This window comes from Protopterus annectens, chromosome 7.part0, assembly GCF_019279795.1.
Source record: "Protopterus annectens isolate FY-2018-M chromosome 7.part0, PAN1.0, whole genome shotgun sequence".
In the NCBI taxonomy this organism is placed as follows: Eukaryota; Metazoa; Chordata; order Ceratodontiformes; family Protopteridae; genus Protopterus; species Protopterus annectens.
In genome coordinates this window covers 1,245,011,422-1,245,031,927 of record NC_056739.1, presented here as the reverse complement: position 1 = coordinate 1,245,031,927, position 20,506 = coordinate 1,245,011,422, and the positions used below count along the sequence as shown (strand labels likewise).

At 38.9% G+C, this 20,506-nt stretch overlaps 1 protein-coding gene across 1 annotated transcript in view; it reads left to right on the top strand.

Moving 5' to 3' along the window:
- MEGF11 (multiple EGF like domains 11) overlaps positions 1-20,506 on the top strand; it is a 4,956,374-nt gene that overhangs the window by 4,917,447 nt on the left and 18,421 nt on the right. Inside the window, 1 exon segment of the mRNA XM_044077861.1 lies at positions 2,807-2,873. Within this exon segment, the coding sequence (XP_043933796.1) occupies positions 2,807-2,873 (67 nt within the window).

Here is a 20,506-nt window from a genome sequence, read left to right as displayed (position 1 = left end):
ACCTTAAATAAACTCTGTACATAGCACTATCATATATAAGAGAGATACATACCACACACAACAACAGACACCTATGCAGCACTAAATCTGTCCTTTTACTTATCCCTTAGTTTAACACTAAACTATAAACACTCCCACTCCCTAATGCCAAAACTATCAGTCTATCTGCAACTTTCAGCATTAGCACCAGAAATGCACACACTCCCTTCTACCACATGCACTGAACCTTTCATTTTCTAGTATGGCTATTCCCAAGCATTATCTCTGTCAATGAAGTGATGAATCAGCAGAATGAATGACAATATATGAATTATATAAACTAACAGTGATTGTAGCCAAAGTAACAAAATAATGCTCACTATTATGTATTCCCCAAGCACTACACATTCAATCAAAATAGATGCACACACGCTCCACACTATAATCAAAACCCCACATGCATTCATTCCCACAGCACCTACATACAAGCAAATAAATAAAGAAAATAAAACGCATTCGCTATAAATAAACCAACCAACAAACCAATCAAGTAATACACTAATAACCCAAACATTTTTTATGGGGGCAATCCCCCTGCACCCATATCTCCACAACATTACATATTCTAATTCCTACATTGCGCAACAGCAGGGAGAAAAGACACATTTTCAATTTCCTCTGTACTGTAATCTTGCACAGACATGAAACTGCAACTTTCATTCAGTTGAACATTTTAGACAACTTTTCAATTACTTGGATCCTAACACAACTGAAAATATTTAACCTGTTGTGCATACGATGCACAAGCCCTTGGACTGAATGGAGCCCATGTATATGTATATAGAGAATACAGATAGACAGGTAGATATAGATAGAAAGATATAGATAGATAGACAAACAGATATAGATAGATAGATAGATAAATAGATAGACAGAAATATAGATAAAAAGATAGAAAGGTGGATACAGTGAGATTAAGATTTGTATATCTGTTTTCATCCTCCTACCCAGACCAATCAACCTTGCCACTTTCCCAAGTGTCCATGCTGACCGATTTGCTGACTCATCCTGCAAGCTGTCAGTAGATGACTGAGCTAGAATATGTACTGCCCTAATCTCTCTCTCTTTCTCTCTGTCTCTATAAACCCTGGGATGAATATGAGACTGGAACTCTTGTTTGCCTCAAGACTACCTCATCCTTGTCCCTTTAATTCACAACCATCCACCTGGCCAGCCAACAAATAGACTTATCCTGATTTGTCCCCTGGCATGGACAAAACAACCTTAGCTAACCACACTTATCCCATCCCTGATGGCTCTTCCAGTGTCTAGGTCAGCCTTTCAGACCCAAGTTGGTTGAGGCTTATTTTGGTTTCCAGCCATTTGTCCAACAGAGATGTCAGCTGTAGTTAGGAAGGTAGTAGTATGAATGACTCTTCTGGTTCACTTTCTGTGGTCTTTCTCTAGTCCACAGAAAGTGTTAAACAGAGACACGGGACAGCTGGATGGATGGGTGTAGCTTTTTTTTACTAACATGGAAGAGAACTATCAGAAGATAATGTGAGATGCAGTACATACTTTACCTTATGGGATACTTAAAAAGGCAGTACTTTAATATGTATAACAGCATGGTGAAATGTTCATCTTACTCCATGTTATGAAAAATAGTTCCTAACTTGGTTAGAATTTATGAACAGTGGGGGTAAATCTATAACTTTGCCTTTAGAGACTATGCATTTGGTTTTAGAACAACTGAAAAGTTTTTTTGTTTTTTTTTTTTGTTTTGCATTTTATGTCATTAGCATATGTCAGTGTCATAATTTTACATAAAACACTGATGGTTTTAACAAAGATACACTTAACTTCAGACACTAGCAAGCCAGTGAGTACTTTGCTGCCATCAGACTTTGGATATAGCGATAAAACGAAATGTACTTTGTGAGTGCCCCACACTTTTTCTTCCTCACATCCTTGCAGTCAGCACAGCTACAAAGCCTGCTGTATAACTAAATATAAGCAAAAGGTTGTCAAAATGCATGAGATGCACTAAACATGTTATAGAAGTCTTACTTTCAATGTAACACAAATGGCAGAGGCTTTATAGCTGCAATACGTGTCTGTAGCTGAAAATAATTCCTCCATAGGAAAGACAAAAAGCAACAATGACTAGTCTCAGTGGCAGCATTTTTTCTCACCATAAATATGGACTGAATTAAGAAGTTTGTAGTACAAAAAAGTGGTTAAGGTCTAGAACTGTCAATGAAATGTATTTAGCAGGCCTGGGTTTGAGTCCTGCTACATGAATTTCCATATCATGTGACTGTAAACAAGTCCATCAAATCAGACCTGAGAAACATAATTAAGAAACCATCTGTACTTACGAATCTCCTTTAAAGACTTCTATTCATTTCACTTGTGTAACTGAAATATAGAAAAGCTAGTTGTGGGGAGCTGGAAGGATGTGACATAAAAAAAAACACTTTTTGAAAGTAGTTATCATTACTGTTTCAGAACCCCGAGGACAGAAGAGCTTGAAAACTGATTATGATTTTGTTTGGGGAAAAGTCCCTTCATAGCTTAAATGCATTACTTGTTCATGGATCCTGTTTTTGGCAGATGACTATAAGCCTGTTCCTTCTATAATACATTAGTTCCTGGGAGTTTAAATTGTAACATATAAATTAACTCTAAATGTTTTTGATTATTTTTCCAACATTTTGCTGTTGAATTCCTTAAACACATAGATGACAGCTATATCTAGAACACTGCTTTCTGTTTTGATGTTTGTTAACATTGGATTATTACATGTTTTGTACCTACTGAACAGCTCAAAAACAATGGCTCTGACAGAGATTCATCAGACTGGAGACCTTACTACAATCTGAATGATTTAGGTCAGTAGATAAACACTTAACTTTATTTATCCCTTGAGGTTGAGTGAAAAAAAAAATCTGCTGCAAATGTTAAAAACTGAAAATTATTCAGGGAACTTTGGTTCTAGCTTTGTATAAATAATTCACCAAGTCTCTTGTCTTAGTGCTGTCTACTGCAAATTAAATTAGCAAAGTGAACTTTTATACATAGCCAGCTTTTTGTTTTTTATTAGGCTGGGTAAAAGGAATACTTAGTCAGGCAGATATTGCTGAAAGCTTGGCTGCTTGCAGATTACAGGAGTTTGACAAGTGGCCAAGTCTGTCCTAGGAGCTTTGTCAGAGCAGAAACTACAATTATCAATAGCAGACCTCCAGGCCACAGGTTTACTCTAATCATTGATGTAGCTGAGTATTTTTCAAAACACTATTTCAGTTGCAATTAAAAACTATCATTTGCCAGTACTAAAGAAACATTTGCACTTGCATTTGAAATGTTTTAAAAAATGGTAAGCATGTTACTGTGAATATGATTTTATTGGGAGAGCAAAACCGTACAACCTGACAATTGTAAAAAGCATCCTTTAATGAGTGCGTGAAATGTATCAAGTATCACATTATCCATAATCAGTGTGTAAGAGTATCATTTTATGTTCATTCATTCATTCTCAGATTCCCACTTTATCCATTTCATGGATTTAAGAGAGTGCTAGTCTATCTCAGCAACCAGTGGGTACAAGGCAGGGAAACAGTGCTGAACAGGTTGCCTGTCTATCACAAGGTGTATAAACACACATTGTCACACATAGCATGCACTCCTTCAGGCCATTTGAAGCAAGAAGCACAAATTCACCTACATCATGTTTTCAGTGTTAGAAGAAACCAGGGCATCTGGCAAAAACCCACATGAACATGAGAAGAATATGCAGACGCAACACAGAGGGCACCACAGCACCTAGAAAGTGGCAGCTTGTATATCTTGGGGTAGGCTGAATGTGTTAGTATTGTAAGGATCAGGCCAAAACAGTAAAGCTTGTCAATACAAATAAATGATTGCCAGAGCAAATTAAGGCTCATAATTTTGGAAATTGCGTGGTATTTGGGGCCAGACTGTGAGAAACTTATGAAGGCAGATATTGTTGCACATATGTCATAAAATATGTTTTCACTGCAACTTTGTGTAATCAACATTTTTGACTAAATAGCTACACTCCTCAAGATTTTAAAAGGGGCCCCATAATGACATATTGTGCTTGCTAGATTCAAATATTAAAATCTGGAAAATATACAAAGAAATCGCCTAATCCATATCACCTCTGTTAGTGTCAGCTCACATATTCAGCAGAAGTTTCTTTTGACTTTTAACTGTTTCACTGCCATGTTATACTCTTATGAGAATGATGTGAAACTATGCTTTTGAACAGAGCTGCACAATGGCATAATTTATGAGGTGGGACACAAAGATACCAAATGAATGCTTACGGCCAGAGTGTTAAATACGGCCAAGTATAGGCACTAGCTGAAACTCTCATAGAGTAATACCACACTAACAACAAAGATGATTTACACTGTTGGCATTAATCTCATGGAAACTGAAAATGTGTAGCCTGTCAGTAAAAACATACTGCATTTCTGGGTTCTTGCTGATAAGTATCAATGTACAAATGAAGAATAAAACAAAAAACCTGAGTAAGTTAGTCTCACAGCAGTTCACCTGTGTAAAGGGCGGTTCCTGCCTGATGAATCCTGTCAGCTATTGTGAAAAGGTCACTGAGATGGTCAACAGTGGTTACACCATCCATGCTGCCTCCCTTGATCTGGCCAAGGCTTATGACATCATACCACATGACAGAATTATTTATAAGTTGATAGCCTTAAATATCTTCAACATAAATCCGTACATGGTTAGATGGATGGTCGGCTGGTTAAAGACAGAAGAATGCACATTGTCTGAGTGGGTGACATCTCCTCAGAGAGAATGTAACAAATGGTGCTCATCATTTCATAGGCTGTTACTAGGCTAACAAACACCATGGCCCCTACAAGTCTAGTCGCGCACCCCAAACCGTTTAGGTCCTGAGTATCATGGGTATTGTTAGTAGAAAGTTAACTAAGGATTTGTTGAGTGGGAGTTGTAAGTTAGGATAGTTCTTTCCTTATTGATGGCCTGTACCCAGCATGAGGGCTAGACTGGACATAAATTTACAATTTCCCATCCAATTGTCAAGGTTTCATTTGAATAGCATCAGGGATGAACTCTGTTTTACATGGATGGGGAGTCTATTCCGTAGTGTGGGTATCCTTTGGGATACATACATATCTCTGCAGCACCTTCTGTTTATGTCACACGTGAAGTTCAGATCTCTAGATCTAGTGTTTCTGGTGCTGTTTGTTTTGCGCATGTACAACAGATCCATCAAGGTTGGGTCTGAGGAAACCCTGTAAGAAGGCTGAATACAGAGACAGAGCATTTAAGCAATCAGTGTGGGACAGAGTATTCATGCCCTGAATCCTGCTGGTGAGAAACCTTTCTGTGCATTCCAGCTGTTGCAAGTGGCTGGTTAGATACATGACAGATGGAGCATTGTATTCAATGATAGCTCTGATGAGGGCTAAGTGCAGTAGTACTATAACGTCCATGGAACCAGTCGCCATACCCTTACCTATAAGTTGATTGACATACAATGATTTTCTTATTATCTTAACTATGTGTTGGGCAAAAGCCAGATTGCTGTCTACATATGTTCCCAGACCCCTTGCTACTGAGTTGACTCTTACAGGCATTTTATCAGTGGAGTAATAAATTTGGGTTGACAGTTTTCCAAAGGGCATTATAATGTGTGCTTGGCATTGGCTTTTAGGCCAAGGTTTTGGCACCAGTCACTTGTCAGTATTAAATACACTTGTAAGATATTGGTGTCTTGGGGGGATTCTATAATAGCTCCCAATTTACAGTCATCTCTGAACTTGGTGAGCCAGAGACCTTAAACACTATCCTTGACCTCCAAGAAGTAGATGCCATACAGGAATGGGCCCACAGCACATAACCATGGGGTACTTCACTACTAACAAGTCTCTTTGTAGAGGTGTCTCAACAATCCTCACATCTTAGGTCCTGTCTGTGAGCCAGCTGGCAATCCAGTGAGGTATGTAAGCATTTACACCTAGTTCTAAAAGCTTGTCCACAATGTCTGAGTGGAGTATTGTATCAAATACCTTAGCCAGGTCAAGATGCCCATTATGTGCTATTTTACCCTCATCCATTGCCCTGATAACCTTCTCAAAGATGTCTACCAGGTTAAGTAGGCATGACCTTCCCTTAACAGAGCCAAATTTGGATGGGTCCAGTGTCTGTAGGTTGACTATGTCCTTGTTTATTACTCCCATCATACTTCATTCCATGGCTTTGCATATTAGTGTTCCCTGGGTATTTATGCTGGGCCCCTTTCTGTTTGGCATGTATTTTCAGATATCAGAACTGTTGACAGGGATCTCTGCTTAACAAGGTTTGATGGTGATTGCAAGTCGGATGCAGTTGTTAAATTGTCTTTGGATACATATACCCTTAAAAATGAACTAACTAAAGTCAGTTCCTGATGCACAGAAAAGGGAATCAAACTAAATGCCAAAAATGCAGTATTATTTCAGGAAAAAAAGGTGCTTTGCATCCTACAGCATTGAAAATAATACTTTACCATACAAATCATTAATCAGGGATCTGGACACATCGGTTGGTAACTCCATCTCCATTGACCATCAAGTGGTGAACATAATTAGGAAATATTTGTATATTTCCCAACTAATTGTCAAAACCATCCCTTTTGAAACTAAAGAAACCATTTTCCCTCTGTATTCCTGCCTAGTTAAACATATTATTGAATATAATGCACTTTTCATCATGTGTCTAGCTGGACATAATAAAAAAAACTGAAAAACTACAGAGGTTCCTAATAAAAAAGGATCTCTGGTCTCAAACATCATAGTTACAAAAAAGAGACTGAAGTCCTTATCCTTGTTTTCAAATGTGTACTGGGTGCTGCAGGGAAACCTGTGCCTAGTTTACAGTGCCCTTAGAGATCCAGTTAATCTTAACTTCTTTATTCTGGACAAGTCAGATTGTGCTGCCAACACCAGAGCCAAAGGTCTAAACCTTCGTCAAAAAATAAATTAAACTAGATGGAGAGATTACTTCATTACTCAGTACCTCCCCTTGCTCTGGAATAAACTCTCCAAGGATATCAGGCAGTGGGATTCCCTGTCATTCTTCAAATGTAGCTTGGACAGTTGGATAGGTACCCTTAAATTTACACTAATAATCATAGGCATCACCCTCTTTGCTAAGCGTGGTAGAGACTGAAGGTGGGTATTGGTAAAGAGGGCATGGCCTCTGGTCTGAATTGACTTGTATATCCTATGATCCTGTGATCCTAAGTCCACACTGCAAAGGGAGTTTCAGGTGAGCAGTTTTCATCCTTCCAGGAAATGGAGAAAAAAAGAGACCATTTCTTAAACTGAACACTGTCATATTTAGTATCTGCTAATGTCCACAGTAAAATGGCTTCACACAGTGGGAACCTCAGGTGTCAATGGAAAAGCAGGCTGAATTTGGATAATTTGTTTGTTTTCCCCCTTAGGTACCAGCTCTGGTGACTTAATCACCATCCACACCTCTCAACTGTATATATTTCCGCAGAATGTACCAGATTTATTTCTCATATTGTTGGTCTGCTCTTTATAAAATTGTGGTTTTCTGGCAAACTAGTGGCAAATCAGTAAAGACTGAAGCTAGAAAATAATGACAGAAATTTGAGTTTCAGACTTCATACCCTCCAAAATTTGTGCTAATGCAAAACTTGTTATTCTATCAACTTTGTGAGTTTGTAAGAGCAATATTTAAAAAGTGTCCCTATTTTTGGGCCTTTGTCCCACTTTTATTTATGGCTTTGTCCACATTTCTTGCTTTAAGAGGTTGAGAGTTATGTCACCATCATTGTCACTCATTTGTAGAGGACCATGATATTTAGGGATGGGGCAGCCTTTACTATGTTTTAATTGGGTTTATGAATGAAGTTGTGAAGAGGGCTAGAATGAAATGCCTTGCATTTCTGTCTTTTTTAATGAAACAACACTTGAAAAGGCCTATTGATTAACCTTCAGTGTCACTCTCTGTGGATAAATGCATGGGGAGACTGGCTCCCTGTCAGAGGTGTCCGAGTTTAGTGTGACTCCTGTAAGTCCAAAACCAATGTGCAATTACTGTGAAAATAGAGTTAATGTCAAAACTCATTATTTCACATTTAAGGTGATTTGCACAGGGGCTTTGTCTCTCTGCACCCCCTGATATGGAGGATTGCACCCCACACCCCTACTACTTATATATATATTAATTCTGAGAGCTATATAACTTAGAGTAGTCAGAATACCCTGAGGTAATACAGCCTGTGACTCAGTATATATATATATATATATATATATATATATATATATATATTCCCCCTATATTCTCCGTATTTGCTTTTTAAAATGTCATTCATCTGAGGATCACAATTCAAAGTCCTCACCTGTTTTTAGGTTCACAGACTGGTTCTGTTTCTGTGATTTGATGCAAATTCCCTTTCACAGAAATACCATGGACGTTCACTAAAAAACATAGACATCATAGGTCTAGGACAACTCTCAAGAACTAAAAGTGTAGCTCCACACATTACCTGGTGGACAATTCTCGGTTTTATATGTATATTAAACTACTATTTTTTTTAATTGATTGTTGTGTCTGGCTGTTCTGTGACTGGCAGACACCTGTTAGACTGAAGTCAGTTTTTAAACTGAATATTCTCAAAACGAAAACCATTGAGTTTGACTAGATCATGGGTGAAGGTGCTCTGATATGCTCCAATGTGAAAAACATCTGCACCTTTCCACATACACAGTACACTAAATAAAGTTCCCAGAAGAGTTATGCACGAAATAGAGTCCCCAAAACCACTATGTGTAAATATACATATATATTTAAAACAAGTATTCTTAAGCTGACTTTAATGTATTATTTATCTCAGTGAGGTGAAAAATATGTGGATCAGTGATAAACCTATTTGATTAACATCAACAGGTAAGAAATCAATAAAAGTCAGCACATAAATCTTATCTGAAAAGGTACTCCATAAGTAAAGTATGCTCTTATGCCTAGTTAGACACTTCAAATGATAGTATAAAAAGCAGAAGACGCATAAAAGTAAAATATAGATGCATGATCTTGTGCCTAAATTTTAAATTCTATACAAACATAAACTCCAGAGGTCTGGGCATAAGAGTATATAACAAATCTTATCCACACCAAAATACTTGAAAAATATATTCGAAAACAATCGCTAAACTATTTCCTGATGAAGGAACTCCCTACACAACATGGCTTCCGTCCCTCCCATAGTACTAACAAGCACTTCTAAACTTTATAACTAGTCGATAAAGCTAGAGATAACAGCAAACTAGTCTCCTTCTTATATCTAGACTTGTCTAAAGCATTCAACACAGTTTTTCAAAGCAAATGTCTACTTCAAGTGTCCTTACTAGGTCTATCTCCGTTCTTTGGTTCAAAAGCTACCTATCCAATAGGTATCAATCAGTAAAATAGCACTCCATCTTCTCTCCATACCTCCCAGTCACCCCCCTTTGTACCAAAAGGATCTATCCTTGGTCCTCTCCACTTTAACATTCTCACTAACACCATGCACACAACAGGTCTCCATTAATACAATACACAGATGACTCCATTGAAACATGACTTTGTTAACTTACAACTCATGCTCAACCCAAAAAAACAAGCTATTTCTTTTTTCCCCAGATGCCTCTCTCATGGAAAAAACAACATTTAAAAATCTCTGTCTTAATAATACAACAGTTAAAGTCACTTCTCAAAGCAAAGTATTAGAGATGATAGTGGATGATAATCTTAAATTTGATCTGCATATACAAAATTATATAAAAAAATCACCAAAAACTCAGGATGCTTTACAGATACAAATGCAGCTAAAACTGTACTTTTCAATATTTACCTCCTCCCCTTCACTAGTTCATGGCACTCACATTCTTACTTCCCATCAGGCATCACAAAAATCAAAAGTTGAACAATATGCTATAATAATGTAGCTAAATTTGTAGACAATAACCCTTTCAGACTGCACCAATGTATAACAATGTGTTTGGTATAATGGTTAATGTCCTCACCTAATCAATACAAGGTCATGGTTTGATTCTGAGCTCAGGTTACTGGCTAGGTTTAAAATGGCCATTCAGGGCAATTAGCCTAATATTCACCTATGAATATAAGGAGGCAGAAAAAGTAGTTTTCACTGGTTAAAGAAGTGGGCAGGCACTTTGAGAAATGCACCACTATAGAGGAAGGGAGGTGTCTGTCAATCTATTTTGCTTTTGAAAATCTGCTTTCCCTCTCCAAATATGCAAGACAATCTGAAAGTTCAATGTAGTATTATGTGAATGTAATTGTTATGACCAATCAGCACATTGTTTAGCTCAGAAGAGTGTTAAAACTTGCAAATAGTGCAAACTAGCTGGTCCTTCCTTAACTTCCTGTGTCTACTGCATTTCCTAATGTTTGTAGATTGTGAAGCTAGAAAGGGCCACCATGGAGTTTGCTTGTGACTCACATATTAAGGTTTAAATCTACCTTGACCAGTAAAATTATCTGATTTCATTTTAAACTCAGCCATTGTTGTCCCTTATCTGATAGTCAAAGGCATACTATTCTATTGTTTGGCAACACTTACTGAAAATAAACTGTTTAAGTTTGAAGAGTTATCAATACCAACATGTAAGTGCTACACAAGATAACAGGTGTTAATCCTATATCATAATAGTGCAGCATTAAGATTTGATGCTAAAATATCATCATGAGAACACTTCTATCCTTGATTAGGTAGCCCTTTTTCAACCTATAACCTAAGGAAGTTAGTCTGCTTATATATGTCTGATTTTTAAAATATAATTTTCCAAGAGAATAGCCATTGTATCCATTTGAGTTTACTAAGGTCAGTTATAGAATATTGACAGAAGGAATACCGAAAGTCAGTGTAAGGCCAAATTAGACTCACAAAACAGTGGGAACATCATGGTGACTGGTCTAACAGAAATAAATTAACAAATCATGTTAAAATACCAAGATGCATTGTATAAATATACTAGACATGATGTTTGGTTAAAAAGTCATTGCTGATCTATAATATCCACATCATTATAGACAGAAGGTGGTTTAATACATGAACCAGTGACTGCATATGAACAGTATATATACATAGTTCATGTATGAATGCTATGATTTTCACAAACAGAAATAATACAGTGTTACACACTAAATTATAAGATTTATGACAGCAAGTATAATACACAACCAAAGTGCCTTGATTTAGTTTGCATATTTAAGGACTCATTACAATAGAATACCTTTAGTGTTAGCTGGCAAGTCATAAGTATTTAGGGTATTACAAATATTGTCAAATAGAAAAAAGGGGAATGGTTAGTATTACTGACACTAATATGTAAAATATCTACAATACAGAGTCTTGCATTATTGTGAGAGAAGCCAAATGATGAATAAAGTTTTCATGCATAGTTTTAAAAATTGCCTTTTATATGGCTATTCAAGTAAACTTGAGCTTAATATGTTACTCTGAAAGTCTTCATAATAATTATACACACACACACACACACACACACACACACACACACACACACACACACAAAAGTACTTACAAGACATTGTAAATACCAAAATAAAAGCACATTTACAGTAACGAGTCTCACAACAATAATGACCATTCTGTCTCAGATTTATAAAAGTGCAATTAGAAAACTCATCATCAGCCCCCTTTTTCCCATGTTCATCTACATGTGGTCGGGGTATCATGTTAACTGTTGCCAACTCTCTCAATTCTGTGCCACACTCCTTCTTTCTTCAACACTCCTGCCTGACTGTCTCAGATCTTCTTTCACACAATCCATCCACCTCTTTGCTGGACGCCCTCGCTTCCTCTTACCTTCTTCCTGTCTGTCCCAAATCTTCCTCACCAGATTGTCTGCTGCTTTTCTACACATGCGCCCAAACCATCGTAATCTGTTCTCTTTGATCTTTTCTGCAATTGGAGCTACTTTGGCTTCTGCTCTTATGTCCTCATTTCTTTGTCTGTCCCACAGTGTGCATCCTACAACCCTTCTCAGGCACTTAATTTCCATCACTTCTAGCTTCTTCAACTGTTCTGTCTTTACTGCCATGGTTTCTGTACCATACAGTGGTACTGGTCACACCACTGTCTTGTACACCTTACTTTTCAGCTTCTTTGGCCTTCTTCTGTCATAGACTACACCTGATACTCTATGCCAGTTGGCTGCAGCCCCTCTGATTCTAGCTTTGACCTCTTCATTCAGACTACCCTTCACCTCAACCCCCCCTCCCAGATACTTGAAGCTGTTTACCTGCCCCATTATCTTCCCTTTTATCTCTATTCTCAGCTTCTTCTGATTTCCTCAGTTTGCTGCCATTACCACCATCTTATCTGTGCTTAGTTTCATCCAAAGTGCCTTCAGATTTGCATTCCATTCTCCTATCCTTTGCTGAAGTTCTAGCTCAGAGTCTGCTTGTACTGCCACATCATCTGCATACAGCAGCTTTGTTGATCTGTCCCCTCCAACCTGTTTGCTAATATAGTCCATCACCAGTATGAACAACAGTGGGCTTAGAGCTGAACCCTGGTTTACACCCACTCCCACTGGGAACCCCTCTGTAAGGCCGAATACTGTTCATACTTGAGTCACTGGGTCCTTGTACATAGCCTGCACTAATTCTACCAATGTTTCTGGGACTTCAAACCACTGGTCAGCTTTCTTGGGGCCTTGTCATATGCCTTCTCCAAGTCTAGTAATGCCCAGTTGGACTCTCTCCTCATCTCTTGCTTCTTAAGTATCTGTCTCAGTGCAAACATTGGGTCAATTGTGCTGCATCCTGATCTAAATCAGAACTGCTCCTCTCCCATCTTACTTTCTACTACTCTGCGTATCTGTTTATCAGTCACTCTCACCAGAACTTTTATGCACTGTGGTAGGAATTTGATGCCTCTGTACTGCCCACAGTTGTGGATGTCCCCTTTGTTCTTGTACACTGGCATGAGTATGCTTATTCTCCAGTCATCTGGGATACACCTTTCTCTCCACACTGCAATTAGTACCATTAGGAGCCATTTTTCCCCTACCTCACCCAGCATCTTTAGCAGACCTGCTGTGACCTCATCTGAGCCTGCTGCTTTCCCTGACTTCATCTTCCTTAGTGCTGTTCTTACTTCTTCTAAGGTGGGCTCCTTTTCTTCTCTCATCGTAGTGTGTTTCTGGGCAGCACAGATACTGTGGGGTTTTCTTCATTCAGAAGCACTCCTTCCATCTACCTTTGATGTCCTGTGGAAAGGTGAGCAGGTTTTTTGCTGGCATCCCTTATGAAGGGTGTCTGACTATCTTCTTTATCTTTCTGTCTTTGGCTTGCAACCTGATAAAGTTTCTTTGTGCCCCTTACTGAGTCACTTTCCAGAAATTAGTAGAGTGCCTCCGATGCCCTATTCTTTGCTATTGCAACTTCTTTCTTAGCTTCTTTGTTAGCCAACCAGTAGTCTTTCCTAGCCTGGTCAGTCTTTTCTGTCTCCCATCTTCTTCCTGCACTCCTTCTTTCTTTTGATGACTTCCTGGACTTCTGCATTCCACCACCAGCTTTCCTTATGTTCCTTATTTCCATACCTGGCTCAGCCACATATCTCTTCTGTAGTCCTAACACATGCTGTTTTTAGACGCTGCCACTCTTCTTCAACTCCACCTATTTCCTCCTCTTCTTGGAGTGCTAGAGCCCTGAGTAATTCCTTGAACTGCTGCACTTTCTCTCCAGTCAACTTCCAGGTCTTCAGCCTGGTCTCTGTTGACCTTTGAGCCTTCTCTGACCACTGCTTGCAGCTGAATGTGGCAACTAGTGGTTTATGCTGTGGGCTGACTGTTTCACTGGGGATGACTTTGCAATCATGGATTCTACCCCAGTGCCTTTTCCTTACTAGGAGGAGGTCTACCTGAGTTTCATGTTGGCTACTGTTGTATGAGATCTTGTGACTGTCTTTCTTTCTGAACCATGTGTTGGCTACTATCAAGCCATTTGCCAGACAGATGTCAACTTCTTTATTCCTGTTGCCCCACCCAAGTGGACCAAGGCAGTCCTCACATCCTGTTCTGTCTGTCCCGATATGTGCATTCAAGTCACCCATTATCAACACCAATTCATGTTGGCCTGCTTTATCTAGTAGATCCTGCAACTGTCTTTTCCTCACTATCGCAACCCTGCTGTGGAGCATAGGCTGAGATTATGAATACTGCCCTTTCATTACACTGGCCATGAGTCTGTCATTAATTCTAATGATATCCCTCTCTGCCTTCTGAAGCCTCTCTCTCACCATAATTCCTACACCATTTCTAGCCTGTCCCCCACCTGAGTAGTAGAGTTTGGATCCCAAGCCAAGTGGATTTGTTGCACTTCCCTACCATCTCATCTCTTGAGTACATAGGATGTCCATGTCATCCACTTCCAAGCTGCATCCTGTCAGTGAACCTACATTAAGTGTAGCAATTCTCAGTTCATGTTTGGCAGATTGGTTGGTTTTTCATCCAGCTTTTGCTCAACAGAGCTATCCCAGGAAACCCAGGCTGGGCAACTGGACACCGGCCAGCCAGTAGCTTATTGACCCAGGATTGATGGGCTTTATGGTGGGAACACACTGGCCAATAGGGGCACATATAGCCCTCCCGCCATTAGCAAGGGTCCCTGGCATGGGTCAGAGTAGGCCGGGTCCCTACCCATGCCCATTTTTGGCGATATTAGTCAACATGACCAAATCACCTAGAGCCATATTTTACACTGAGTGGCTAGCCCTGCCATGGCGCACAGTCTGTGATCCATGTTCTCCTATCTTGAGGATACTGTGCATCACAGTAGACGCCTAAAGTGGTTGGTCTGTACAAGTCTTCCCCCTTTAGGGCACCATGTAGAGTCTGTGCTACTGCCCAGCTCCATTCATCGGTGAGTTTGACATGGAAACACTCAGCATGTTTTTCAGACATGGGAGAAACCCCATGGAGACACAGGGAGAACATGCAAACTCCAAACATGCATTGGTCAGAGGTCAGGTTTGAACCTTGTACCTTGTGCATGGGAGGTGAGGACCTTAACCATTAAGCCATCCGTGAACAGATTTTTTTTTTTTTTCCTCAAAATTACTGCTTTATAGAAGGGCAGCCAGTTTTTCAGTTTAGTTATTTGTTACTTTGTTTAATCTTAACTAATTTTGTTATTTAATGTAAGGCCTAATTTGTTGTTTACTTTTAAGTAACGTTTTAATTAGAATAAGATCAGATTTAGTTTTATCAGTTTTATTTAGATAGGCGTAATTGTTGTGGCAGATTTACAATTTATTTTTAGTGCATATAATTTTTATGTTTACCTTACTGGTATTTTTGATTGGTGGGGGGGGGTTGATGATTTACTCAGGATAGTAATAAATGTTTTGATGATACACATTAGATGCAGATAAATAAAAAGATGAATAAAAATACCTACATCTTGAAAATGATAAACATATTTCACACGTTGCCTACAAACATTAATTCCTAGTGAAATTAAAACTGCTACAAATAGCTTAACAAGTATTTTGTGGGACAAGGCTTGATGTCAAATCCACTAAACAATATAAAAGGGAATACCTTTGGCTAACAAATGCTTAATGGAAGTATGCAAGGGACTCTTATGAATGCTGTTCCACATGTGCAGTCAAGAATCAGCATTCAGACAAGGGCTGATATCTAGGATACCTACTACCATATGCCATAACATTGTGTCTCCACATACTTAACTAGGTAGGTTTTGAATTGCCTTTAGTCTGTTCACAGGTAATAGGTAGCTGCCCTTGCAGACCATTTAAAGACTAGCCAGTTTCCCTTTTTGTGCTCAAATGAACCTATCCTGGTTGATTATTGCATATTACCCCTAATCAGAATAACTGTTACTCATCTTTACCCACTAAGGCAAGAAGCTAATTACACAGAAAGTGAAAATAAAATCATGGTATGGTAGTATACTGTATAGTTTTTACATGGTGTCTGTCACTCATCTGCTGGGAATTATGCCTATCTGCAAATCAGATGTGGTGAACTGAGCAAGCTGGTTGATTTTGCAGCCTGTGTTGAAGTCATCACCTTGAGATCTGTAGTCATAATTATACATCCTAATAGTAAGGCAATTGCTAGGCACTGTAGCCAGTTAAAAATAAGGATAATGTAAGAAATAAATAATGTGCTATGCATACAGTTTTTCTTAGGTCTCTTGCGCCTTTTAAAAAGTAAGCGTCTTCCTTTTGGTAAATCTGAATACAGCAACTAGAAGAAGCAGACATGTTAATATCCTTTTTTTTTTTTTTTTTTGCTTCTCCTTCCCACAGCTGACCATCAGGTGTCACCAGTTGTTTATCTGGTTTACCAGACCTGCCTTACTCCTTCCTCTGGGCTTAAGCTAATGAGGAGACTGTGTTTGCTGGTGTGGCATACATTGCCTCTGGAGAGTGCGCCATAAACCCCTCCCTCCCTGTCAAGTCTTGCAAGCTGTGCAGTTACTGCTTACAGGAGTTTGCGTTTGCACACATACAATCGCTCCCCAAGAAGTACACTGCTTTCAATGTGGAGCTTACCCAGCCCTTAATGCTAGGCAGCCTCAATCCCTGCAAGATGAGTGAGATGATGTCAGCCACTCACTCCCTTCATGCCCCCATCTGGTCTCTCCAGTGCTCGTGCCATTAATCTAACATTGTCTAGGATGCAGTATGGGCTTTATTGCTGTCTGTCACAATTTTGGTTTTGATTATGATAGGATAGATACATTTCTGAGATTAGCAGTGCAAAAATCACAGAAACTTCTGCAAGGAATTACTAGAAATTAGCTAGATTAAAGAGTATTTGTATTATCCAGCTATGTCTATTCCTGTCTTTCAGTGTCTTCATGCAGTGTATTACTTCATTCTTTGGAAACTATGCTATTAAATTATTTGTAAAGTCAGCTATTACTTTTTTTCTGTTAGTGTTTACATTTGGGAGTATATTCAACCCAATTAAAAGACTTAACATATTGTTAACAAAATGGATAAATAGCTAAGGTTTACTAATCTCACACTTTGTGAGCAAATATTGCCAAAAATGTTGTACTGCATCTTTTAGAATCACACTAGTCACAGATTCTTCTTAATTTTAAAGCCACAGACCACTTCTGGTAAGTTTCTGGATAAAAAGTTACTATTACTCATGTCTAAAACATCCTTTTGCAATAGTGTCTAAGTACAATATCAATAAAACCCTGATTTAAAATTCTGATTAGCAAGCTGTTTGTCAATGGGTTATTGGAAGCTTTTATTAGGAGAATAATGAGTTTTCCTCTTATCTGATTTCTCAGCAGCACTTGATTTGTAGATCCTATTAGTAAACAAATTAAATTTTCCTTATATGTAGGAATTCCACTGGCAGATTGCTCACACAGAGTTGAATATACACAAAAAATATAAACACGGATGGAAATATATTTAACACACACACACACACACACACACACACACACACACATCAAAGGCATAATACATAGTTAAGCTCTGGAGTCTTCATGTTAGTTCTTAATATATGGAGTATATTGTGTGTGTGTGTGTGTGTGTGTGTGTGTGTGTGTGTGTGTGTGTGTGTGTGTGTGTGTGTGTGTGTGTCTGTGCATGTGTATGCATGTGTGTGTGTGTGTGTGTGTGTGTGTGTGTGTGTGTGTGTGTGTGTGTGTATATGTGTTTGACAAATGATTTCCCACTAATTCTTTTTGCAAAAGTGCAAAAGTATGTTTCTGCTTTAAAAAGTACCTGCTGTAAAAAGAATAAGAACTTGAAAGCAATTCTATGAGAATATGGCACACATGGATTTGCTTTACTTTAAAACAAATTATAGTGGATAATGAATTAATTATTAACATTTTGTATTTAGAAAGTGTGCTTATTTTTCTAGGATTTTTTTAAAGTACAGCTTAGATGCTATTCTTTTTATGTTTGTCTATTATTATTGTGTTTGAAGGTAATGTAGGATGTTTAATGTGCATCCAAACTATTTGTAGAGCAAACATATGGAAGCTCAGATTTATGTCTGATCAGAAAAATGGCATTGCAGGGTAATAAATTGCATATCCTGTGCACTTCAGTGGAATCCAGTTGTGTACATAAGTGGCTAAGTCATGCAGTACATGTGGCAAGCAGTAGGTTGTACACAACTTGTTCCACTGTGAGCTTATTTAATGCTTTCTAGAAATAGTTTTACTTCTTGTAGACCTAAGGAATGATTAAGCACATCTCCAGAAAGGAAACACAAACTTAACAGCTGCATTAGGAGGACATTGATTCTTATCTGCTGTCAGATACTGCATTTCCGAGAAAGATAAGACGGTTATGTCCAGCATGATACTTGGGTTACTTTCTCTGACAGACTCATAAGTGGATGCTAGGCATGCAGTCCAAGAGATCTTTAAGGACCCTATCCCAATTTCCTAAGCATTTCAGACCACTCTCTTCTTAAGTGACTTGCTCAGGGTCACACAGTAGGCAAATGGAGGCTATAAACCCTGTACTTCAGAAAGCATCTTGTTAATAGCAAATAGCCTTAATACTCTGGACTAATTGCCAGAATGAAATTGCATTCAGAGAAATATATGACAGAAAAGGCTGGTGCTGTCTTTTTAATACCATGTAGGTTCCATCACAACAACCGACATGGATTCCCAGTGAGTTAATGTAATAAAATCTGAAATGATTAAATAAGTAAGGCCTTGGGCATTCTATGTCCTAGGTTTAATACTGATTATAACACTGCTGTACATGGGATTGCTAAATATGTTAGGAGGTTACTGTAAAATTGACATAAAGTAACAAACTGAGTTAAAAACTGGCTAATGCACAAAAATGCTGTTATTAGAAAGCAGTCATGTTAAAAAGTGTGTATTTTATTAACCAGTTGGAACCTGTTTTTTTTTATCTTCTTAAGCAACAGAAAAAATATACAAAAGAATCTATGTGAGTTTGACAAGTATACCAAACCAATCCTGTAAAACAAAAACTCAGGAAGGGATGGTGCCTTGTCGATATTTTATAAATTCCAGCTATTGTCAGTAGCATTACACTGACTGTTCATAGGTTCATAGGTTGGTACTAGGCTATCAGCCCTAGGGCCTATATAAGCCTAGCCATAACAATTCCCTGGCAATTTCTTCCCACACTATTTACTTCCCTGGACCCCTGTCTAGCAGGGCGACTGACGTGATCGCTGGAGTGAATTTCCTTTCTCCCATCTAATCGTCAAGGTTCCTTTTGAAGAGGGCCAAAGAGGCGCTCTGCTTGACATGTATGGGCAGTCTAGTCCAGAGTCTGGGAAGTCTCTGGGTCAGGAACCTATCCCTCCAGCATGTTTTGTTTATTGTGATGACAGGGTTTAGCTCCCTGGAGCATGTGGCTCTGAGGGATTGGGATTTCTTTAAGTGTAGCATGTCCAACAGCTCTGGGTTTGACATGGCCTTTTATGTTAAGCAGAGATCGCCTCTGAGTAGATGATATGGGACAGAGTATAGCTGGAGGTTTTTAAGGCAGTCAGCGTAGGGCATATGCTTTAGGCCTGTGATTCTTTTAGTGAGGTATTTCTGTGGCCTTTCCAGTTGTTGCAGATGTCTTGAGAGGTACATACCAAACAGGGCATTTTCTGTAATGGGTCTAAAGAGGGATGAGTAAGTGGGACAATGACCTCCTTTTTCTGGATGAAAAGCCCTTAGTGATGAGGTGTGCCACATAGAAGGATTTCATGTCTGTTGTGATGATGTGGTTATCGAAGGTGAGACCACTGTCCACCTGTGTCCCTAAGTCTCTTATCACACTTTCGGTGTTTAGTGTACTGCTACCTATGTGGTAATTCACAGGCACATGTTTTTTCCCAAAGGGGATAACTATACATTTCTTGGCATTGAGCTTGAGCCCATGGCTCTGGCACCAAGCATCTGTTTCTGTAAGGCCCTTTTGTAGAGTATCCACATCATTTGGGGATTCAATAACAGCTCCCAGTTTGCAGTCATCTGTGAACTTTGTTAGCCAGAGTCCCTTAGTGTTGGCCTGTACTTCAGAGAAGTAGATGCCAAACAAGAGTGGTCCCAGGACTGAACCCTGAGGTACTCCACTTGTCACTTGTCTGAAGTTGGATTTGGAGTCAGCTACTTTTACAGTGTGGGTTCTGTCAGTAAGCCAGTTGGCAACCCATCGAATGATGTAGGGATTAATTCCCAGCTTAGTAAGTCTATCTATGATTCCAGAGTTGAGGATGGTGTCAAAGCCTTGGAGAGGTCCAGATAGGCTGTGTGGACCACCTTAGCCTCATCCACGGTTCTGGAGACTGATTCTAAGAAGTCAATCAGGTTCAGGAGACAAGATCGGCCCTTCATGAACCCAAACAGGGTAGGGTCCAGTGTTTGAAGGTTGCCAATGTCTTTGTTTATAAGTTCCATGATAATACTTCCATGG